At 41.4% G+C, this 26,269-nt stretch overlaps 1 protein-coding gene across 5 annotated transcripts in view; it reads right to left on the reverse strand.

Moving 5' to 3' along the window:
* Positions 1–26,269, reverse strand: part of NCOA7 (nuclear receptor coactivator 7) — a 161,732-nt gene that overhangs the window by 59,320 nt on the left and 76,143 nt on the right. For all 5 annotated transcript variants that reach the window (XM_027551062.1, XM_027551064.1, XM_027551065.1 and 2 more), the window contains one exon: positions 24,203–24,423. In XM_027551062.1, the coding sequence (XP_027406863.1) occupies positions 24,203–24,423 (221 nt within the window). The remainder of the gene's footprint in view (positions 1–24,202; positions 24,424–26,269) is intronic.

Here is a 26,269-nt window from a genome sequence, read left to right on the forward strand (position 1 = left end):
CATTTTCAGGAATTGAGGATAGGGTTATTTAGAGTATATTAAAACCCATTCTCAAAATGACTGAAAAAATAAAAAGACACTAAAAGAAAAATGGGCTGAAGGCACAAATAGACCAAACTCATAAAAACAGATTGGTCATCAATGTATACTTGAATAAATGATTAATGCTAACTGCAGTTAAATAGGACAAACAACAATGAGGTTGCGCCTTACAGTTAATCAAGTATTTGTTTACGCGACACTGTATAATGAGGAAGTTAACTAGTATGGCGATACAAGTGATATACAACGTAAATCAGCACAGCCCTTTTAGAAAGTGATTTGTCAATATGTAAGAACAGCCATAAAAATGTCCACAACTCAGTAATTTTTCCCTTACTTATCCTAAGGAAAAATTCAAAACAAGGAAAATGCTAGGCACAGCATATGGTTACTGCAGTATCATTTATCATAGTGAAAACTTGGAAAGACCTCTGTGTTCAACAACACATTAATCTGGACCACAGATCAAGCTGCTTTTAGAGGCCAAAACCAGTCAACCTAGTAGTTTGGCAGCTACAAATGATTCAACCTAGTTGCTATGACAAAATATCTCTTAATATAAACAATCTGGACACTGAAAACCAGAGAGACATATATCAGTGGATATACATTTAAGTGACAAAAAGCACAAGATTGAACTAACTATGAAAAGATGCTCTAACTTGTATGAGATCAGAAAAATGCAAATTAAGATGAGCTATCATTTAAAGCTATTAGCATGGCAAAAATCAGAAAGCTGGATAATTCTAGGGTTGGGAAAGATGCAAGCTGCTACAAGGAATGTAAACTGGTACAGCCATTCCAGCAAATTATATACAGCCTGCTGCTGTTGTTTAGTCATTAAGTCGTGTCTGACTCTTTATTACCCCACAGACTGGAGCCTGCCAGGTTCCTCTGTCCATGGGATTTTCCAGGCGAGAATACTGGAGTGGGTTGCCATTTCCTTCTCCAGGGGATCTTCCTGACCCAGGGATCAAACCCACATCTCCTGCATTGGCAGGTGGATTCATTACCACTGAGCCATCAGTACGACTCAGCAAATTGACCCACAGATACATATCTTCTCCCAGGAGATATCAGAAAGTGAGTGACCTGCTGGAGGGTGCATAGAACAGAGTTATCTGTGGCAGTGGGGAGCAGGAGGGTAAGCAAAACATATCTAAGTACTGCCTAGAATCCCAGGGCATAACACACCAGAAGCATACACCAAAACATGTTTAGAGAGAAACAGAATGGTATGTACAGAGTGGTACCATTATGTATACTAAAAACAGCTGCACACAAAACTATACACATTTTTTAAAAATATACTTTTATTTATTTGTGTGGCTGTACCTGGTCTTAGTTGTGACACGTGGGATCTAGTTCCCTGACCTGGGTCCCCAGCATTGGGAGCGTGGAGTCTTAGCCACTGGACCACCAGGGAAGTCCCTGCGGTTGAACAGTTTTATCAACCTGTTCCTTGCCTATAGAATTTGGGGAGTTGATCAGTCTTATTTCATCTTCTTTCAGTTCTCTGTTTATAGAATTTGAGGAGTCGATCAGTCTTATTTCATTTTATCTTCTTTCTGTTCCCCTCAGTCCAATGTGGCAATGTTCCTGCTGGTATAACATTCAAGAACTTGGAGGGTGCCCTGTCTATTAGACAAAAGGCTCATTTACAGATCTTTCCAAGAAATTCCATCTCTATTTCTGACTTCTTCTGGGATGGCTGAGGGAATCCATGAATTACAGTTCTGATCTTCAAAGAGCCTTCTGACAGCTAGCCACATTTTTTAAGGCTGCTGCTGCTGCTAAGTCGCTTCAGTCGTGTCCGACTCTGTGCAACCCCATGGACTGCAGCCTACCAGGCTTCTCCATCCATGGGATTCTCCAGGCAAGAACACTGGAGTGGGCTGCCATTTCCTTCTCCAATGCATGAAAGTGAAGTCGCTCAGTCGTGTCCGTCTCTTAGCGACCCCATGGACTGCAGCCCACCAGGCTCCTCCATCCATGGGATTTTCCAGGCAAGAGTACTGGAGTGGGGTGCCATTGCCTTCTCCCTTTTTAAGGCTACCCCCAAACAAAAGCCCACACAGATTGAACACAGTAGAATGAAGTGGAGGGGGAGAGAAACAGGAGGGGGAGATGAGGACCTCTCCATCTGAAAACCTACAGCCCCCCATACCCACGTGCAGACCACCAGTATCATTTCAACTACCTAACAAACACGGATAAGCTGGATGAGGATGGAAGGGAACACAGGAATGTGAAATAGTCAATGTACATGGGATTTCTCTGCCTTTTAAGAAATTCCTTTATATTATTTAAAACTAAAAACCAAGAGAAAAAAAATAGATTGCTATTAGAGTCCTTTTCTAGTCCTTTGTAGAACCAGAGACACTCTGAAAATCTATTATAAGCTTATTCACTCAGTTGTGTCTGACTCTTTGTGACCCCATGGACTGTAGCCTGCTAGGCTCCTCTGTCCATGGAATTCTCCAGGCAAGAATATGGCAGTGGCTTGCCATGCCCTCCTCCGGGGGATCTTCCCAACCCAGGGATCAAACGCAGGTCTCCCGCACTACAGGCATATTCTTTACTGTCTGAGCCACCAGGGAAGCCCCAAAATCTTCTAGATTATAAAAAAAAAAAAAAAAGGTTTCTCTTCCTTTAGATGATCAATCGCATCTAAATTATTTCAGTAAGATGAGACTCCACTGGCTTCAGATCTCCAGATTCTGTAGGAGGAGAATCTGGAGGTTCCATACAGTCTAGTGAAAAATCAAGGAGAGTATTTTAAAACTCTCATCATCTGCATGGTGTCCATTCCTTTTAATATCTTAGTTCCACTCTCTGCCCCACATTCCTGCCCTTTTCTTTGCCACCATAAACAGCTGTCCCTTTAGGTCCTCCTGCTTTCAGCATAGTCTCTTCATATCCTTCTGTAGGTGCTTCCTATTTCTAGAGCCTAATCTGCTGCTTCTTTCCATCTGTGGCAGCTTCAGCTCATGCCCTTCCACAGGCTGTACACAGTCATCTCTGGTCCCAGTGCGGGTCCTGTTGTATGCCAGCAAATCATGAGTTTTCATATTATTCAGCTGCCAAAGAAAACCAGGTGCTGGCTGAACTTTTCAAGATAAACTTGACTATGTACAACTGATTTAGTACAAAAATTACTTTTCTTCCACACAGGTGGATAGGCCAGAAAAACAGCAAACATGGTAATAATATACTTAGAAGGAAAAAAAAAAATAACAACATTTCCTCCAGAGTCTAAGATTTTGAAATATTTGAGGTGTGTGCCTTAGTGTGATACCCATTACACATGGGTATTTACCAATTTACCAATACAAATCAATGGGCCTGATGAGTTTGAATATGGGCAATGTTTTCACTGATAGAACATCACACCAGGAACATCATCGGAACCAAAGCCACAAACCAAACATTAGGTTTTACAGTTGACTGAATACAGAAAGCTGAGAAGTAATTGACACGTTCTAAGGACCCAATCTGTCTTCATATGATTATAGCCCAAGGTAAGGATTCATCAGTTCAGTTCAGTCCCTCATTAGTGTCCAATTCTTTGCAAACTCAGGGACTGCAGTACCCCAGGCCTCCCTGTCCATCACCAACCCCAGGAGTTTACTCAAACTCATGTCCGTTGAGTTGGTGATGCCATCCAACCATCTCATCCTCTGTCGTCCTTTTCTCCCACCTTCAATCTTTCCCAGCATGAGAGTCTTTTCAAATGAGTCAGTTCTTCGCATCAGGTGGCCAAAGTATTGGAGTTTCAGCTTCAGCATCAGTCCTTCCAATGAATATTCAGGACTGATTTCCTTTAGGATGGACTGGTTGTATCTCTTTGCAGTTCAAGGGACTCTCAAGAGTCTTCTCCAGAACCACAGTACAAAAGCACTAATTCTTGGGCGCTCAGCTTTCTTTATAGTCCAACTCTCACATCCATACATGACCACTGGAAAAACCATAGTCTTGACTACACGGACCTTTGTTGGCAAAATAATGGCTCTGCTTTTTAATATGCTATCTAGGTTGGTCACAACTTTTCTTCTAAGGAGCAAACGTCTTTTAATTTCATGGCTGCAGTCACCATCTGCAGTGATTTTGGAACTAAAAAAAAATATAAAGTCAGCCACTGTTTCCACTGTTTCCCTATTTGCCATGAAGTGATGGGACCAGATGCCAAGATCTTAGGTTTCTGAATGTTGAGCTTTAAGCCAACTTTTTCACTCTCCTATTTCACTTTCATCAAGAGGCTCTTCAGTTCTTCTTCGCTTTCTTCCGTAAGCATGGTGCCATCTGCATATCTGAGGTTACTGATATTTCTCCCAGCAATCTTGATTCCAGCTTGTGCTTCCTCCAGCCCAGCGTTTCTCATGATGTACTCTGCGTATAAGTTAAATAAGCAGGGTGACGATATACAGCCATGATGTACTCCTTTCCCAATTTGGAACCAGTGTGTTGTTCCATGTCCAATCCTAACTTTTGCTTCCTGACCTCCATACAGATTTCTCAAGAGGCAGGTCAGGTGGTCTGATACTCCCATCTCTTTAAGAATTTTCCACAGTTTGTTGTGATCCACACAGTCATACTGCTTCTTAAATATTTTTTTGCAGTAAGTTTTCAAGATGGCTAGCTGTTCCTCTCAGTAAGTGAAGTCTTGGATACATTACCTCCACAGGTTCTGCAGCACAGGGTCCACGAAGCACTGGGGAGAATGGGGCAGAGCCCTGGACTGCCTGCGCAGAGAACTTCTCTGCCGGGTTTCAGGAGGGGCTCTGCTGCTAGCATTTCAGATGAGGACTCAGGGCCATCCGCAAGGATGCAGTTATTTCCCAATGATACCTGACATCTCTGTTTCGAGCTTCAGGCCTCCTTAGACCTTTCTGTTGTTCAGTCGCTAACTCATGTCTGACTTTTAGCAACCCCGTGGCCTGCAGCATGCCAGGCTACCCTATCCTTCACCCTCTCCCAGAGGTTGCTCAGATCCATGTCCATTGAGTCGGTGATGCCATCCAAGCATCACATCCTCTGCTGCTCCCTTCTCCTTCTTCCTCAGATCTGTTACACCTGCCCAAATTCAAATCCTCCCCCTGCTTACAAAAGCAAATCATTTAGAAGTATCTACTGCCAGAGGAGAACATTGGCCAAGTGGTCCTCAGAAGCCATTCAGAGGAAAGCAACTGTATTTCCTGTTTGCCCCACCTCTGAAAAGTTTCCAGAGACAGTTTTTCCCAGTCCAATAAGTGTACTGAACAAAACCCTGGAAGAATGAAATACAGGTCCTTTTGCCTAAACTGTCTTGTTTCCTCATAAGTCCTGGAAGGGTTGAAATGGGCAATGGGGGAATCAGCGTTGACCTGATGCCCTGGCCACAGGTCCTGCCTCCTCATCCCTTCTCTGCCCACAGGAAGGCCAGGGGTGTCTGGAACACATGGCTACTGGCTCCGGCATCTGAGGACATCCTAGATAATGTTTGTTGAAAGACTCCTTTCTCTCTCCGTGCTTTGGGGCTAACAGAAGTTAATGTTCAGGAGAAAGTCCAGAGCCTGGAAAGGCAGGAAGGCTGGATGTAAAGGAAACTTATCATGGCCAAGGGGATACATTTTAAGAGAATATCTGAGGCTTGAGAACAGAACCTACAGAAGCCTGAGATTTGGTGGGGGTTGGGGGCGGGGGAGGTAAAAAGAAATGTGGCTGATGGAGGGGGTGGGAAAGGTTGAGAAGAAAGGAAAATGAGTGTTATGTCACAAAAGCACAGAAACCAAGTTAAAGGAGGGTTGTACCGACACTGCCAAATGTTACCCTGAGAATCGAGATGGAAACCTGGAAACGAGTAACTGGGAGGTCACAGAGGTCCTGCGGTGAATAGGGAAGGGATCTCAGGACAGATGTGCTGACCCTTTCAGTAAAGTAGGGAAAAGGTCAGCTGCTGAAAGTTTGAAGACAGGACTGGGGCGTAAGGGGCTGTGAAATTTGGAAGAGTTATTGCGGCAAAGATGAGGTTTCAAAGATATAAATACTGAAAGAAGCAACAGGAAGAAGCAGTAAGGGTTTCCCTGAGGGCTGGGTCTCAACACCAAGGTGACAGACTATGGAAGGAATAAACAAACCCCCTCCGTCATGGCCACCCGTGTTAGGAGAATGACACGATGTATTTGCCACTACTGTAAGACATTACCACAAATCAAGTGGGTCCGAATTTTAAACAGACACCAACTTACGATCTTATAGCTCTATACATTTCAAGTCTGACATGGGGTCTCGCTGGGCAAAATTCAGGGTGTCGGCGGGCAGCTCTTTTCTAGAGGCTTAAGGGGAAGACTGGCTTCCTTGCTTGTTCATCTCGGAACAAGCCTGCCTTCCTGGCTTCAAGGTCCCTCCCTCAGTCGGCAGAGCCAGCAACATCAAGCCGAGTGCTCTCACACTGCCATTTCTCCAGTTTCTCCTGCCAACCTCCTCTCACTCTTCAGCACTCTGGTGTCCACACTGGGCACACCTAGATAACCCAGGATGCTCTCCTCCTTCAGGTCAGCTGATTAGCAACCTGAATTCCATCCACAACTTGAATTCACCTCTGTGTGTAACCTAACAGGTTTCAGGAATTAAGACACAGACACCTTCTGTGAAGGGGTAAGGGACATTATTCTGCCTACCAGAGATGGAGAACAGACTTACGGGAAAAGACAAAAGAAGTTCAGATCCCAAAAGGGAATTTTTGATGATTCAAGTAGTAACCCAGGTACGTGAGTGTGCTGGGGTTGGGGGAGGGAGAAAGAGTAGAGGGACTTAAGGAATGCAGCTCTGGTTATGTGTTTTGGTTTTGAAAAAAATCCAGCAAAAATGAGATACTATCCATGACCTTGAAACGTGGGCATGTGGCTCCAGGCACAGACCACTGGAGACTAAGTGAAGTCAGGACAGTGAACATTATCCATTACTGTCCTTGAAAACCGAAACAAGAGACACTGGTGAATTCCCTGGCTCTTGGTTCCATAAGTTCTACATAGATAGAAGAAGGACAGAAAAGACAGTATGTAGCTTTGTTTTTCCTCTTATTAACTATCTGCTTCTGCTGCTGCTAAGTCGCTTCAGTGGTGTCTGAACAAGCACAAATAGAATGTTGAAAATTACCAGGTTTTCAAATTTTATCAGGATCAAATTTGCTCTGGCCTTCCACTTACTGTGTGTCCCTTCTTCCCGTACTCCTCTTGATCAGTTCTCTTCCTTCCTTGCATCCTTATCACAAGACCATTTGAATGGGGGACGTGAGGCTGACAGCACAGAAATCACTACACACTTGTCCAAAGAGGAAGGATGGTTTCCATGACATCCAAAAGAGGGGAATCAGTGCGGCAGTAATTGTCGATGCCTGTCTCATGGTAGTTTAGCTGCTCAGTTGTGTCTGACTCTTGCAAACCCATGGACTGAAGCCTGCCAGGCTCCTCTGTCCATGAGATTCTCCAGGCCAACAATACTGGAGTGGGTTGCCATTTCCTTCTCCAGTGTCTCTCTAGAGCTTTCTAAGAAAAGGGCATCCTGATACGTAAACAGGAAAAGCTGTTTCCAATGACAGACACAGCCCTAGACTAGAAAGAGATGGCACACTTTGATACTAATCAGTCAGGTCATGTACCATTTCCCTTATGTTCAGTTCAGTCGCTCAGTCGTGTCCGACTCTTTGTGACCCCATGAATCACAGCACATTTTTTCTGATTGCAATTTGGTTTTGGAGTCAAAACGAGCTGGATTCAACAATCAACCCTCATAGCTGTGCAGTGTTGAACAAGTCACTTAAAATCTTTGTACCTCCATTTCCTTATCTGTAAAATGGACGTCTCACAATGTTGCTCAAAAGATTAAATGAGATAATGGGCACAGTTTATCTCAGAGCCTGGCATAGTGTTTAACAAATGCTACCTTGGACAGCAAGGAGACTAAACCAGTCAATCTTAAAGGAAATCAACCCTGAATACTCACTGGAAGAACTGACACTGAAGCTGAAGCTCCCATACTTTGGCCACCTGATGCAAAGAGCTGACTCATTGGAAAAGACCCTGATGCTGGGAAAAACTGAAGACAGAAGGAGAAGAGGGCAACAGAGGATGAGATGGTTGGATAGCATCACTGACTCAATGGGCATGAACTTAGGCAAACTCTGGCAGATAGTGCAGGACAGGGAAGCCTGGTGTGCTGCAGTCCATGGGGTCTTGAACAGTCAGACACGACTTGGTGACTGAACAACAACAGTAACATTAATAATGTTAAAGTTTGAATACAGAAATATGAGAATGATATAGCATTAATGCGATAGATGATTATAAATTGTTTAAAGGAGAAAAGCCTTATCTGATCACTTTGGTACATGCCAAAAAAACCATCTGATGAAATTAAATAGCCATTATTATATTTTTTAAAAAATACAGCATTTTAAAAAATCCAACTGTTAGAAAATTAAGAATAGGAGCAAACTCCCTTAACATGATGAAGAATGTTTATTCTGTGACATTCATTAGAAATAGGCTTCTGAAAAAGCAATGAAACCCTAAAGGTTATACACACCAAAAGCAATTTCCCCATAAGAATGAAAAGGGAATGACTTTATGACATCATTCAGGACTGCAGTGGCTTGTTAATTACCTAAATGCAGCCTAAACTAACACACGGGTGAGGCCCCCACCCCAGCCTTACAGAGGACTCCAGGGCCTGTAGTGGGAGAGACACCCACTGGCACTGTACAAACTCCATCCACTCTTCTTTTTCCTGTTGTTCTGTGAAGATAAGTGCCTGAGAGCACTTCCAGCATAGCTTTTATGCTTCTGGGCAGAGTATCTTCCAGCCCACTAAATTACAACAAAGAGGCTAACATAATGTGATGCAAGGCTAAACCACAAGCATCGACGGGCATAGAATAAACTTTGTAGTGGAGATGAAAACAGAAACACTTCAAATATAAGAAGACAGCCTGGAAATCTGAGAAGAGGGAATCCCTGCCCTTTACTGGAGGTCCCCTTTCAGAACCCTGAAAGGTAACACCTGTGCAGAATGAACACCAGGCACCCGCTGGTTTCCCAATGGTCTCTAGAAATTAAGCACCAGAAGCCCTATTCTAAACCCTCCTGAGTCATACCTGAGTAAACTGAGAAGCATTCTTGTAGCAGAAATCGAAAGCAAATATAAAAAGTAAAACACTAACCAAAAGACATACAGGAACTCCTACTATCGGTTTATACTCAAATTTTTTTTTTCCTGGAATCCCCATTCAAAGCAACACATAAAAAAGTTTTAAACACTGAAAAGAAAAAAGTGAAAATTTGATTATTAGCAGATAAGTTATCTACCTATAGAGCCAACATCATAAAAACATCCACTGGTGGCTCAGTGGTAAAGAATCCACCTTCTAATGCAGAGGACATGGGCCCGATCCCTGATCCAGGAAGATCCCACAGGCTGCATAACAACTAGGCCTGTGCGCCACAACTACTGTGCTCTAGAGCCTGGGAACCGCGACCACTGCTCTCTGCTGCTGCTGCTGCTGCTAAGTCCCTTCAGTCGTGTCCGACTCTGTGCAACCCCATAGACGGCAGCCCACCAGGCTCCCCTGTCCCTGGGATTCTCCAGGCAAGAACACTGGAGTGGGGTGCCATTGCCTTCTCCAGTGCATGAAAGTGAAAAGTGAGAGTGAAGTCGCTCAGTCGTGTCCAACTCCTAGCGACCCCACGGACTGCAGCCCACCAGGCTCCTCCATCCATGGGATTTTCCAGGCAAGAGTACTGGAGTGGGGTGCCATAGCCTTCTCCTAGGGCCTGGGAACCACAACCACTGTGCTCTAGAGTCTGGGAACCACCACTACTGAGCCCTCGCTCTGCAATGAGAAGTTACTGCAATGAGAAGCCCACTCACCGCAACTGAGAGTGGTTCCCACTCGCTGTAACTAGAGAAAAGCCCACGTGGCAACTAAGACCCGGCACGGCCTAAATATATTTTTAAAAATTCAGAAATTGTAAAATTGTTCAGTAAGGTGACCAGATGTAACAGTCTTTTACACTTGTAATAGAAACTATTTGGAAAAGTCCCAGATATACTGGTATCAAACTAGAAAATATCTAGGAATAAATATAGCCAGACAATGACAAGAGACATAGAAAGAAAGTTTTTAAGGTTCTCTGAAGTATATAAACAGAAGCTTGAATAAAGGGCAGTACATATAATGTTCCTAATAGAAAATATCATTCTTATAAATATCTTTCTCTTCAAATTAACTTTTAAATTATATGCAATTTAGGTAAAAATTTAAAACAAAATTTCTTAGAAGGGAAATATTGACAACTAGGCATAAATATATAAGACTAGAAGCATAATACAGAAGATTATCCAAAATTATTTTTGAAAGAGAAATGAGGGTAGGGACATGGAACAACAGACTGGTTCCAAATAGGAAAAGGAGTACGTCAAGGCTGTATATTGTCACCCTGTTTATTTACTTTATATGCAGAGTACATCATGAGAAATGCTGGACTGGAAGAAACACAAGCTGGAATCAAGATTGCCAAGAGAAATATCAATAACCTCAGATATGCAGATTACACCACCCTTATGGCAGAAAGTGAAGAGGAACTGAAAAGCCTCTTGATGAGAGTGAAAGAGGAGAGTGAAAAAGTTGGCTTAAAGCTTAACATTCAGAAAACGAAGATCATGGCATCCGGTCCCATTACTTCATGGGAAATAGATGGGGAAACAGTGGAAACAATGTCAGATTTTATTTTTCTGGGCTCCAAAATCACTGCAGATGGTGACTGCAGCCATGAAATTAAAAGACGCTTACTCCTTGGAAGGAAAATTATGACCAACCTAGATAGCATATTCAAAAGCAGAGACATTACTTTGCCAACAAAGGTCTGTCTAGTCAAGGCTATGCTTTTTCCTCTGGTCATGTATGGATGTGAGAGTTGGACTGTGAAGAAGGCTGAGCACCAAAGAATTGATGCTTTTGAACTGTGGTGTTGGAGAAGACTCTTGAGAGTCCCTTGGACTGTAAGGAGATCCAACCAGTCCATTCTGAAGGAGATCAGCCCTGGGATTTCTTTGGAAGGAATGATGCTAAAGCTGAAACTCCAGTACTTTGGCCACCTCATGTGAAGAGTTGACTCATTGGAAAAGACTCTGATGCTGGGAGGGTTTGGGGGCAGGAGGAGAAGGGGACGACAGAGGATGAGATGGCTGGATGGCATCACTACTCGATGGACATGAGTCTGAGTGAACTCCGGGAGTTGGTGATGGACAGGGAGGCCTGGCGTGCTGCGATTCATGGGGTCGCAAAGAGTCAGACACAACTGAGCGACTGATCTGATCTGATCTGATACTATATCATCCTAAAGGAAATCAGCCCTGAATATTCATTGGAAAGACTGATGCTGAAGCTGAAGCTCCAATACTTTGGCCACCTGATGCAAAGACCTGACTCACTTGAAAAGACCCTGATGCTGGGAATTGAAGGCAGGAGGAGAAGGGAGGAACAGAGGATGAGATGGTTGGATGGCTTCATCGACTCAGTGGACATGAGTTTGAGGAAACTCCAGGAGATAGTGAAGGACAGGAAAGCCTGGTGTGCTGCAGTACATGGGGTCAAGAAGAGTCTGCCACAACTGAGAGACTAAACAAGAACAATATGTATCATGTTAAAACACATGATTATAAAGCCACAGCAATTAAAACATTGTAGTGAAACAACCAAATGTCAGAGCTGTATTGAAAGTGTGTATGTTAAGTCACTTAGTCGTGTCCAACTCTTTGAGATCCCATGGACCTCAGCTTGCCAGGCTCCTCGGTCCATGGGATTTCCCAGGCAAGAATACTGGAATGGGGTGCCATTTCCTTCTCCATAGGATCTTCCCAACCCATGGATTGAACCTGGGTCTCCTTCACTGCAGGCACATTCTTTACCATCTGAGCTACCAGGGAAGTCTGGTATTGAAAGAATTTCATGTAAAATAAAGGTACCTTTTGTTAGGCAGGTAGAATAAGGAAAAGGAGTCCAAATGGCGATGGCTAAAAGACAAGGAAGGTCCGAGGACCAGAGTGAAGACTTCAGGCAGAACAAACAGAACAAACAGCACTCCTGGCTAAGCCCAATTTGCATAGGGCAGGCCCAGGTGGAGGAAAAAAACATATAAAAGGAGGAGCCAAAGCGCTTTCTCACGGACTCTCTCTTCCACATGCATGTGCTCTCTCTCTCTCTCTCTCTCCCTCCCTCCCCACGCACTCCTCCACTCTCTTCTCTTCAAGTCTTGGATTCTCCTGCTATTTTCTAAATAAAATAGAGCTGTAACACTGATTTGCCTAAGAGCTGTAGCACAATTTGTCCAAGACCCGAGAGCTGTGACGCGCCGAGGGCTTTAATGTCCGTTGCTCCAAATCTTTGTTGTGACAAGACAAAGAACCGAGGAACATACACTTGCGTGACACTTTAAAACCAGTAAGAAAAGGCTTCGTTTTCACATAAATGTCTACCTTCATGTTATAGTGGAAGCTCTGGCATCAGGCACACAGAATGAATCCTTGTCTGTCCCTGACTCACTGCGTGACCTTGGACAAGTGACTTACGGCGGTTTCTCAGGTTGTAAAATGGGAATGCCAAATGGACTCTCCCAGAGAGTTACTGTAAGGATTAGATAAGGCAATTCAATCCAGTAAAGCACTCCACAAAGTGCAAAGAAAGGACTCAGGAAACCTTACGGACTATTATCAAATGATAATGGTGAGCACTAGCTAACGTTTGGAGATAAAACCATATCGCTCTGAGGTCAAAGCAGATGATGGATCAAAGATTTAACAGTAAAATGTCAAGTCATAAATATTCTTGAAGAAAACATAGGACTTGTCTTTGCTTAAAGATATCATATTTTCTCTATTGATGATACACACTTTCCATATCACTAGCCTGCCTCAGTCAAGAGTGCAATTAAAACATTCAGTATTGTTGTTTAGCATTCTAAGGGTAATTTCTGGAATAACTGACCATAAACCATTAATAAAGTTTTAGATAGCCATGCCATAAAGAGCCTGGAGAGTCTGGGAACATGAGGAGGAACTCTGTACTCAGTGTGAACACCATGTTTCATCCTCTGTTGACACAAAGGGAAATATCTTCAGTAGGTGTTATTTACCTTCCTTCAAGCGCATCACAAGCACTACAGTCCTCGATTAAAATGAGTCACGCTGAAGTAAAACCTAGGCTGGAAGAAGGGCAGAGGAGGAGCTGTCTCTCACAGAACCCTCTACTTCAGAGCCCAGTACCACCCTCCGCTCTGATCACACCCTCACCCGTATGCAGAATGAATGAAGATTCACCACTATACCACCGACACGATGCTGTGGAATAAGCGAACTAGTCTCACTCTGACTCCGAGGAACCAGTTATTTCTCTCCGCATTTGATTTAGTTGTAAAGTCACTGAGTGTTCTGAATGTAACTACATATGTGACTGGGTCAGGTAATTAAGTGAGAACTTTCAACCTTATCATCACATTCATTACAGCTCAAGGAAAAAGGAAATGCCATGCATAGTCACCTTTTTATTCCTCACTAAGATAGAACAATGTTCTTAGGGCAGGGGAGAAGACATGAAAATGTTATTTAACTCTTGCCTTATTTTTCTCTCACAGTAGATTGGGGGGAAAGCAAGAAAGATGAGGGAGGCTTCATTGGGGCTTCAGTATCACAGAGCTGGGCTTGAACCCGGCTTCACGCAGAGCTGCAGTGGGACCTTCTGAAAGTTTTTCAGCTTCTAGATTTTCTCATTTACAATACAGGCTACTACTGCCTGCAGTAGATCATGATGATTAGAAAATTAAATAATGAAATTAAAGCATCTAGCCCACAGGAGACACTCACCCAAAACATTCTTTCTACTCTCCCTCATGTCTGATGCTGCTTCTCCTCACCTTCCCACCCTCTGAAAAAAAATTTCTCAAAATGTCTTTTTCCCTTTTGTATAAATAGATCAAGGCCTTAACTGAGTAAATTTCAGCCTTAGGAGAAATTTTAGGAAATGTGAAAAACAATTCTATATAAATCAAAACTATCTGTGGTCATTTGAAAATACAGTGGAACAAAAGAACCCATTTTACCCTGGTTCAGAGAGAAACATCTGATTTATGGTAAATGTACTTTCTTTCAGCAGCTCTCCTTCTTTTAAACAAAAATGGAATCATAGTCTATACCCTATTGCCAACCTCCCTTTCCACTGTAACAGTATTCTGTGAAAATTTCCCACATCATCAACCGGTTTTCATCATTAAAAAATGACACATAGTATTCCATGTTAAGTTATTAATGTTATCTTAATTTTCCCACTGTTTTAAACAATGCAGTGATAGTCTCTATGGTCAAATCTATCGACACGCACAATCATTTCCTTAGGGTAAGCTTCTGCAAAAAGAATTGTCGGGTCAAAGAGTGTGCCAAAGTAAAACTCCTGATAAAAGTGACCAGACTGCCTTCCAAAAAAGACCCAATCACATTCCTCCTGTCAGTATTTTTCCTTTGCAAACTCCCCAGGTCAGTTCTAATTTGGTTTTTCAAAATCATTCCAACTGAAAAATCACTAACCCTGTTGAGTCTGAACTGCTGTCCTTCTCTCAGCCCAAACCACATTTGAGTGCTCCACCGACAGTGAGATTTCTCGTAACACAAAGCGGGTATCACACAATTGACTGAGCAGGAAACAAGATTTGCATGATGCAGAGCACCATGATCATAAAAGGACTAGACTCTCAACTTGAACTCAGAGTACAGCAGGTTCTGTCAGACACAGCTGCTCTGCTCAGTGACCAGAACGGGTTACAATACACTGTGTTAGTGGGAGGCCTGGAGTTGTGAGAGGAAAAGGAAGGAGTTTCCCTTGAGCAAAACTCAGCCAGATTAGCAGGAACTGGTAGGGCGGGGGAAAACAAGGAGACGCTGATCAGGGTACAAACTTCCAGGGATATGATAAGACAAATAGGTTCTGAGGATCTAGTGAACAGCGTGGTGATCACAGTTAATAATACTGTACCTTATACTTAAAAGTTTCTAAGAGAGTGGATCTTAGATGTTCCCACCACACACAAGAGATGGTAATTATGTGACCAAATGAAGGCATTAGCTAATTCCAGGGTGGTAATCATTTTGCAATATATCCATATATCAACATACTGTATACATTAACCTACACAATTTTATGTCAATGATATCTCAATAAAGCTAGAAAAAAGAAGGGTGATGCTTTTTTATAGTCATATTTAAAGCCACATTTACAATGATTATTATGTATTTTTAAATTTTATGTTTAATTAGTTACAATACTGACCACCAACAATTCTTTTATACAATGACTTTTTCATTCTTGAGGACTACATTTCGACATGTGTCTCAGAAAAGAACATCACTCCCGCTCAGTAACTTTATTTTAAGAAAGGAATGACACAAAAGGTCTGTTTCCTGAGACCTTAGTATGTCTGAGGATGTTAACAACATCTTTGAATCTGGAAAACAACTTTCACTTCACAATTCTGAAGAAGTTTAATTCCTCTGCTGTTCGCTGCTGTGGAGAAGTCTGTGCCTCTCCTCTTTGCTCCTTTGAAGGGAACATTTTGTTAAGGTTTTTATTTTTTCACCTATTTATTTATACCATTAATCCATAACCTGCAAACATTGGCAACAGTTTAAGTTCAGTTTTCCCAGTATTTCTGCTTAAATATAACGAGCTCTTCTGCAAAGAAATAGAGGAAAACAATAGAATAGGAAACACTAGAGATCTCTTCAAGAAAATTAGAGATACCAAGGGAACATTTCATGCAAAGACGGGCACAATAAAGGACAGAAATGGTATGGACCTAACAGAAGCAGAAGATATTTTGAAGAGGTGGCAAGAATACACAGAAGAATTATACAAAAAAATCTTCACGACCCAGATAATCACGATCGTGTGATCACTCACCTAGAGCCAGACATCTTGGAATGTGAAGTCAAGTGGGCCTTAGAAAGCATCACTACAAACAAAGCTAGTGGAGGTGATAGAATTCCAGTTGAGCTATTTCAAATCCTAAAAGAGGATGCTGTGAAAGTGCTGCACTCAATATGTCAACATATTTGGAAAACTCAGCAGTGGCCACAGGACTGGAAAAGGTATTTTTATTCCAATCCCAAAGAAAGGCAATGCCAAAGAATGCTCAAACTACCTCACAATTGCACTCAACTCACACGCTAGTACAGTAATGCTCAAAACTCTCCAAGCCAGGCTTCAGCAATACGTGAACCTTGAACTTCCAGATGTTCAAGCTGATTTTAGAAAAGGCAGAGGAATCAGAGATCAAATTGCCAACATCCACTGGATCATGGAAAAATCAAGAGAGTTCCAGAAAAACATCTACTTTTGCTTTATTGAGTATGCCAAAGCCTTTGACTGTGTGGATCACAATAAACTGTGGAAAATTCTGAAAGAGATGGGAATACCAGCCCACCTGAGCTGCCTCTTGAGAAATCTGTATGCAGGTCAGGAAACAACAGTTAGAACTAGACATGGAACAACAGACTGGTTCCAAATAGGAAAAGGAGTACGTCAAGGCTGTATATTGTCACCCTGCTTATTTAACTTCTATGCAGAGTACATCATGAGGAACGCTGGGCTGGGAGAAGCACAAGCTGGAATTAAGACTGCCGGGAGAAATATCAATAACCTCAGATATGCAGGTCACTTTGACCCTTATGGCAGAAAGTTAAGAATTAAAGAGCCTCTTGATGAAAGTGAAAGAGGAGAGTGAAACAGTTGGCTTAAAGCTCAACATTCAGAAAACGAAGATCATGGCATCTGGTCCCATCATTTCACGGCAAATAGATGGGGAAACAGTGGCTGACTTTATTTTTGGGGGCTCTAAAATCACTGCAGATGGTGACTGCAGCCATGAAATTAAAAGACGCTTACTCCTTGGAAGGAAAGTTATGACCAACCTAGATAGCATATTAAAAAGCAGAGACATTACTTTGCTAACAAAGGTCCGTTTAGTCGAGGCTATGGTTTTTCCAGTGGTCACGTATGGATGTGAGAGTTGGATTGTGAAAGTTGGACTGTGAAGAAAGCTGAGCGCTGAAGAATTGATGCTTTTGAATTGTGGTGTTGGAGAAGACTCTTGACTCAAGAGTCCCTTGGACTGCAAGGAGATCCAACTAGTCAATCCTAAAGGAGATCAGTCCTGAGTGTTCATTGGAAGGACTGATGTTGAAGCTGAAACTCCAATACTTTGGCCACCTGATGCAAAGAGCTGACTCATTAGAAAAGACCCTGATGTTGGGAAAGATTGAGGGCAGGAGGAGAAGGGGATGACAGAGGATGAGATGGCTGGATGGCATCACTGACTCGATAGACATGAGTTTGGGTAAACTCCGGGAGTTGGTGATGGACAGGGAGGCCTGGCGTGCTTTGGTTCATGGGGTCACAAAGAGTTGGACATGACTGAGCGACTGAACTGAACTAAACTGTAAGTTTCGCTCATGAAAGCACTTTTCCGGGGCACTCATCAGATTGGACCTATTCACCACCTAGGCTTTCATGAGAAGACTTCACTTTAAACATTAGTTCGATTTCCTTAATGGCCCCAAGAAGCACAGGCCCAATTATTTCCACCTTAATCATTTCAATTTATGTTATACCCTCGTCCCTCGAGTATCCTGCTTGATTTTTAAAAATTATGAATTAGGGTCTTGATATCTTCCTTTCACATCAAAGTCCATTTTAACCCTTTAATTTGAACTCTGAAGTACTAGAATGAACATTATTTTTGAACAGAAGAATAATGCTATTGTAGGTCTGTGGTTTGACCTAATTTTATGTGTAGGAATTAACTTATCAAAATAGCACAGCTTTGGCTTTCTGAACTTGCAAAGTGAAACAATAATAAATGACAGATGGGAAATCTTCACATGTGTGGTTAAAAAATACCCCAAGGCAAAATAATCTGTATGAGGAAAAGTCTTAGGGTTGCCATCGTGAGAAATAATTCAGTAGTTGGTTACTTGTATTGCGTGGCAAACCCCAAAAATGTTTAACAAAGGAAAAGTGGAGAAGTTCATTTCTTTCACTCTTGTTAAGTTTCTTTTGAACTCAGGAAGGAAAGTTACAATTTGAAATGCTTTAGACTTTACAGATTTATTGTTGAAAAGCTAAATTCATTCTTTATACTGCAGAGGTTTTCTCTAAATAAATCTTTATTGCTATAACCACAAAACTAACCATACTCATACCTAAGTGTTTTCTGTTTGTCAAAATCACCTCCTAATTCTCTTAAAATATCTACTTTACCATTCAGGATTCTTACTAATCTTTTACATAAACATACTACAAAAACACAGTGATTTATTTTATTCCAATTTAGTCTTGCCTCCCATATTTATAAAACTTTTCTCTTTTAGGTCTTACATCTCTATATCTATGTTTCCGTTTGAAGAACTTCCCACTGAGACAGTATCCACATTTATAAAATTCCCATTCCTATCTTCACTTCCATAGAAGCAAAGATGTATACTCTTCTAATGTAAAGGAATAATGTATTCCTTTAATATAAGAGAATTTTGAGATATATTTAATTCATGCCACTCAATATATTTTGATACTGTGATATGGACCAAACATCTTTTGAAACATATGTAAACATTACTACTACTTGTGTCAAATTTAACTATAAGAGCAAATTTTGAAAAATATATTAACATATTATTAAAATATAAAACTGTAAAAAATATACTGTGATCAAACAATTCCTTAAGGGTTTATATAAGTACACAGAATAACTGAGTAAGGAGCTCTATCAGCAAATACCGGGGCAGGCACAGAAGAACTGAGCTCACTTATGTCAGAAGCTTTTGTTGGGATGCTTCCCATGTGCCCGGTGCTACAGCAGGTGCTAGATCTCCATTTATCTGATGCCATCTCTGCCTCAAGGAAATTACTCCCATTTCCCCTCCTCAAAAACAAAGCATTTTTGGAGGTGGTTATCATTTTGTTACAGGCAATTCTCGTGATTCAGTCTTTCCATAACATCTTCTATCAGCATCTTAGCTCTTGTGTTCTTCTAAGTGGTAGGAGTGAGGAATTGCTATCCAAGGCTTACATGAGGCACAGATAAATCTAAAGAGCTAAAAATATTATTTTGTCAAAATATGCTTCCTTAAATCAAGTAGGTAATATTATAGATGTGGAAACAGATGCCAACAGGAAGTAATTATTTTATATTGATAATAGAACTTTACATTTGTCTAATCTTTTTCTAAAGCCCTTGGGTTTGCTCTGTTACATTATTCAGTTCGCTATAATTTTCTGATTGGTATTAAAAATAACTTTAAACTGTGTGATGCAGAAAAAAATGAAGAAAACAAAACTCTTTTGTAATTTCTGTACCCAGAGAAAACAAAAATCAGCCTACCGTTACAGATCCTCCTAGTCTGTTTTTCTATAAACTCATTATCATTTGTCATCCATTAACTTTTTGTTTCGACTTTCTGTTTTCCCTGGATTGTGTCTTTTATATGTGCGGGGAGCTGCCCATGAGAATGGGGTCCTTTGTCCGAAGGACACAAGCTCTGGGAGCTGCCTCAGTCCTTGAGGGTTTGCTTGCAAACATAGCTCTCTGTCCCGCCACCCCAGAGATTAGGCACTTATTTACTGCAGACACCTGGAGTTCTGGACAAACTTCTCACACACAGGGAAATGTTATCTGGTGTAAGAAATAATAACAGGGTGCCATTCCCATGCTCTCAAGATTTCTTGTGACTGTTTGTAAGATGTATAGGTCAACCAAGAAAAAATGTCAATTGTCTTGTCTTTCTCACACTTTTCTGTATAAATATAAGATGCTGAATAAAGTTGGTGTCAGACCGCTTCCCTTTGTGGAGACGTGTCTGAACCTCTCGACCCCATCTTTGTTGTAGAATTCTTTTGCCGTAGTTTCCTTTCTCAGCCCCGCCATGCACGTTCTTGGGACCTGATCAACTTTGCCGGCTGGCACCGGCATATATGTATTCACCTTACACCTTGAAGTAGCAATTTCCAGGCCTTTCACCTGAAATTCAGACCCCTCTAAACAAATCTACTTGGTACCTCTAAAATAGCTCCAAACACATATTCACTATTTTCCTTCTTGAGTTTTCAAGTTTGCCAATTCTTGACTCTGTCCCTTTTCTCCTTCACACACTGTACCAAATAATGCTGTTTCTAGGAGCAAATTCTCTCCCTAGGGTTCTGTTTCTCCTCTGCCCCGGTCTCCAACCTGCCTTCAGGCTCACTTCCACCCACTGTCCTTAGATTTATCCTCTTAGAACAGAGAGTTACAGAGTTCCCTCAACGGCTTCCACAGATACAGGATAAAATCCAAATCCTTAATGTGGCTAGGGCTTTCGTGGTGGTTCAGAAGTAAAGAATCTGCCTGCCACTGCAGGAGATGCAGATTCGATCTCCGGGTTGGGAAGATCCCCTGGAGAAGGAAATGGCAACCCCCTCCAGTATTCTTTACCTGGGAAATCTCATGGACAGAGGAGGTTGGCGGGTCACAGTCCGTGGGGTCGCAAAGAGGTGGACACAACTTAGCGCCTAAACAACAACAACAACAAATCTGGCTTACAAGATCCTCCCATTTTAGCATCGCTCCTCCCCAGACTGGTGCCATCAAAAGAACTTAAACCGGAATTACTTTTGACTTGAGTCTAAGCTCCACCTAGTGGTACAAGACAACTTTTCTGGGTGGAAATACAGGGAATATGCCAAGTCCACCCCGTGAGATCAAGCAAACCTGCCAACACAGGCAGAGTAAGATGTGGAAAAGACAACGAACCCTGGGACTCAATGGCCGACCTAGTGGTGTTCTGTAAGCACTGGGTTCTCCTAAGGAAATGCCTGAAACCTCCAAACCAGTTATTAGTGCCATTCTCGAAAGAAGATGAAAAGTTATAATGGCATCTCTTTAGTTATTGTCACCAAATAAAATCACAGGATAATTCTGAGTAAACTATTTTTTTGTTGCCTATATCCTTCCAGAATTTTCATGAAAGTCCAAACAATCACAGTATTCATTCATATGTGTATAATTCATCCACTCAATGCACATTTAAAGAGCACTTGGGAAGCAGATACTAACAAAGCTAATACAGGGTCTAATCCACACCAATCTACAAACAGGAAAGAAGGTAAGTAAACCCATGATGATAATACAGAAGGGAAATTTAACCTGTCCAGGGAAAGAGTGGGGTTCCTGGAAGAAATGATGGCTGTGGCGGCTGGTGAAGTCTAATAAGAATTAAGTATGCAGATCTATAGCTGATTCATGTTTATGTTTGACAGAAAACAACAAAATTCTGTAAAGTAATTATCCTTCAATTAAAATATAAATAAAATTTTTTTAAATTAAGTAAAGAATAGAGCGAATAGTACTAAAGAGTCTCCTAATGAAGGTCAAAGTGAAAAAGTTGGCCTAAAACTCAACATTCAAAAAACTAAGATCATGGCATCTGGTCCCATCACTTCATGGCAAATAAATAAGGAAACAGTGACAGACTTTATTTTCTTGGGCTCCAAAATCACTGCAGACAGTGACTGCAGCCCCAAAATTTAAAGATGCTTGCTTTTTGGAAGAAAAGCTATGACAAATCTAGACAGTATTAAAAAGCAGAGACATCACTTTGCTGACAAAGGTCTATCTAGTCAAAGCTATGGTTTTTCAAGTGGTCGTGATGGATGTGAGAGTGGGACTTATATAAAAACGGCTGAGTACCAAAGAATTGATGCTTTCGATCTGTGGTGTTGGAGAAGACTCTTGAGAGGCCCTTTGACTGCAAGGAGATCAAACCAGTCAATCCCAAAGGAAATCAACCCTGAATAGTCAATAGAAGGACTGATGCTGAAGCTGAAGCTGCAATACTTTGGCCACCTGATGCGAAGAGCCAACTCACTTGAAAAGACTCTGAAGCTAGGAAAGATTGAGAGCAGGAGGAGAAGGGGGCAACAGAGGATGCGATGGTTGGATGGCATCACTGACTCAATGGACATGAGTTTGAGTAAACTCCATGAGTTGGTGATGGACAGGGAAGCCTGGTATGCTGCAGTTAATGGGGTAACAAAGAGTTGGACACAACAACTGAACAACAACAGAGTGAACGGTATTGTTTCAAAGTGCTACACACACCACAGAGTGCAGCACGTTAAAAAGCTGGCCTAATGCATCAGCTGAAGTTAGTAGAGCATCATGAAAAGAGAAATCTCAATGGAAAGGACTCTGTCAGCTTCCTTCAGGGAAACTCTACAGAGCAAAATGTCTTGATTTTAAAATACTTTGTAAGCACCAGCATTTAACATAGGATGAGAAGAGAGTGTTTTAAACTGTGTGACTGTAAAAACCACACATTTTCAAATGTCCAATGTGTGCACTGTAAAAGATGTGAGCAGCCGTTTTGCTTACCCCTGTTTCTCTTTTTGAGATAATACTCAACACTGAAAATTTTAAGAGGGAGTTTATTAATCACACAGAAGTCTTTTTCAAAGCGTTTACAGTTACAGCTTTTTATAAAATGCTGGATGGCTTCAGATTAAAAGCAGGCAGGTATCTGTAGCAGGAAGCCTGTGCCTTTGTAGGAGCAATGTCAGCAAAACCTCACTTATAACCATCCCAATGGCAGCCCACCTGTATCTTTGATGAGAACTAGTAGAACGTTATATAAAACCCACAGACCAGATCTGTCCCCCGGTAACTGGCATTAACTGGGACCAAGTCTGGGGCCCTGTGGACCAAGTGCCTGCTACCAGCCCAGGTTTCATATACTGAACTGCAGTTCATTCTTAGAGACTTCCTTAGTGTTCTGAGCCTTGCAATCTTCAGTAGACCGTAATCTGTGTCACATCAAGTTTCATTTCCTGGTTCCCTTTCTTTAGGGGGTTTCCCTGATGGCTTAGATGGCAAAGAATCTGCCTGCAATGCAAGAGACCTCTGAACATACTTCAGATCCTGCCTGTGACAGGATCAGGAGGCATGAGAAGGGTGGTAAAGCGAAACAGGAGTATGACCTCCATCACGCTAGACAAGTCACTGGTGCTAACACGAATGCAGATGCAACGATCATCTTCAGATGCTGTATGACACTGGATTCATCTTAAGAGGCCTCTTAACTACATCTTCCAAGTCATCATCATCGTGGTCTTTTGTTTTTTTTAATCTAAGGATGCCAGGCCATGTCTCCTCCATTTCCTACTGCCTAGCTGATACCAAACTGTGCAGGCATTTCTACCAAGACTTCTATGGGTATGTCTATAAACACTAAGAAAAATACTTCTCATACAGGGTACGTGACCATTATTTAATAAATAGTTATGAGCAGACACTATGTGCTAGGCACTGTGTTAGATGCTGGAAGATAAGATTAAATAAGACACATCAATCTTATTTAACTGTACTTCTCTTTATATAAGATTTTATCAATAAAACAAGGCCTGGCAGCACATAGAAGCTGCTCAATAAACTGTTACTATTGTATTGGGCTTCCCACCTGGCTCAATGCAGGAGCCTCAGAAGATGTAGGTGAGATCCCTGAGTCGGGAAGATCCCTTAGTGAAGGAAATGGCAATTCACACCAGTATATTTGCCTGGGAAATCCCATGGACAGAGGAGCTTGGTGGGCTGCAGTCCATGGGTTACAAAGAGTCAGACATGACTGAGCGCGCATGTGCAAGAGTAACAAATATTAAAGTCCTCAAGTTCCACCTCTCGCTCTCATTATTATTATATAGCATATTATAATATTATATGGGCTTCCCTGGTAGCTCAGATGGCAAAGAACCTGCCTGCAATGCAGGAGACCCAGGTTTGATCCCTGGGTTGGGAAGATACCCTGGGGAAGGGAACAGCAACCCACTCCAATATTCTTGTCTGGAGAATGCCATGGACAGAGGAGCCTGGCGGGCTACAATCCATGGGGTCGCAAAGAGTTAGACACAACTGAACAACTAACACTACACTGTTATATATAATCGAGTATATCATACTATCATATGATATACTATAACCAGTAACAAATTATCATCTTTTAAAAAATTACTATAGTTTTAAAATGAAAATACTGCAGAGTTGCCACCAATACTCACCAATACTATAATATCTCTTTAGTTCTGTACGCCTGATCTCCTTTAACTGATTACTTTTTCTCTTCTTTTTCTCATCAGTAATGTACTCCTCTTCCACAGCAATGTTGCACTTGTCTTGCTCTAAAATGACTTTACTGGCATCTTCTTTTCCAGAATGAGTCCTTGCAGCCATAGCTGAGGCTGTCTCTGCATTTTGTTTGGCTTGCTTTTTCTTTTTCAATCTAAGGGTGAGAAGGAAAAAATAGGAAAAACATTAGAAAAATAATTTGCTAAGAGAAATTATATTAATTTCATGCTATTGGGCTTTGAGAAACTAATTAACTGATACTGAAAACACTTTATATTATTGGGTTTTTTCCATTTTTGTTTATTTTTATATATTATTGTTAATTATACTTTCCTGTTATTTTTTCTTTTTTAATCACTTCAAAACTCTTTTATGGAGATCTGTGGCCTTTCCTCTGTTTTATGTCCTCAATATTTATATCTCAAAAACATCACTTGGAAATGCTTTAGACCTGAGGAAATACAAGATTCTTCTACAGGCTATAAGACATTGGGTATGTTTTTTATCAAAATGTACAGCTACTTTACTATCATGCCATTTTTAGTGTGTTGCTTTTTTAACTGTTTCTGGTCTCAAGGGTACCTTTAGCCTGATGAGCAAGCATATTTATAAAAAACAAATCCTTTATAATTGACTTACACACTGAATATAAAGGTTTGTCAAGGTGAGCTGGTTCAGATTTGAGTAATTCTTTTCCTTTATACCTAGTATAGTAGTAAGATAGTAGTAAGAAAGAGCTGAACTTCTTGGGATAGACAATGCCATAATGACAATATCAATTTAGTATAATTAAAAGCTGACTGATAACATTAACTTATTTGACATTTTCAACTTTTCACTCCTCAAAGACGTTAAAAGGTTTACCATAATTCACTGAAATCCAGTAACTCAAAATATTTTCCAGTTGACCTATCATTCTGATTTACTAACATGTCATTCTGTACTCACTGCTGCTGCTGCTGCTAAGTCACTTTAGTCGTGTCTGACTCTGTGCGACCCCAGAGACGGCAGCCCACCAGGCTCCCCTGTCCCTGGGACTCTCCAGGCAAGAACACTGGAGTGGGTTGCCATTTCCTCCTCCATGCATGAGAGTGAAAAGTGAAAGTGAAGTCGCTCAGTCAGGTCCGACTCTTCGAGACCCCATGGACTGCAGCCCACCAGGCTTCTCCGTCCATGGGATTTTCCAGGCAAGAGTACTGGAATGGGGTCACTAGTCCTTCTTAAGAGTGTTTTTACCTCCCAGAATGTAAAGAGTAAGGGCCTTGGCTTCTGCTGTGTGAGACAGGCTGGTCATATATAAACATTTTAAAAATTAGGACCCTTTTCCCCTCTTCTGTCGAGGCGCAGTCAGCTTTTTCACACACGTCTACTTCCTTTACTCCCTTGAGCATCTACACAAGCTGATGCTGGTCAATGGATGAGGAAATGTTTTGGGAAGAAAAGGCAATAACTAGGATCAGAAAGGGACAAAGTTTGATTTTATGCTGCTTTGCTCTGTAATGTTGGCCAAATCAATTTAACAGTTAAAGTCACTGAGGCTTGGCTATCTAATGCAATATTTTATCAGGATCAGTTGAAATAATATGTGTCAACAACAGAACACACACAAACAGTAGAATATACCCAAACACAATCATATGATGACATGAGAACTAAGTATGGCATGGTATACAACACACTTAGCTTTTGAGATAACAGTCTCATGTTCTAACAAATATTTCAACTAGGCTGTCATTCATTGAACACTGAGCAGGCAAGTTCTTAGATTTTCACTGGCTAATAAATAAGTATATGGCATAAGAGAAAGCACAGCTATAAAAAAAAAAATCATAGATGGATATACTCCCCATCTCTGAGTTTAGCTATCTCTTTAGGTTTACTTGTTAAAAAACAAACAAAACAAGAATACAATCTAAACAAAATTGGAAACTCATAAAAAAGGAATTATACCCAATAAACATATTTTTATTTTGTACCCTCACATCTTAAACTGCTTTTTT

The sequence above is a fragment of the Bos indicus x Bos taurus genome, chromosome 9 (assembly GCF_003369695.1).
Source record: "Bos indicus x Bos taurus breed Angus x Brahman F1 hybrid chromosome 9, Bos_hybrid_MaternalHap_v2.0, whole genome shotgun sequence".
NCBI lineage: Eukaryota > Metazoa > Chordata > Mammalia > Artiodactyla > Bovidae > Bos > Bos indicus x Bos taurus.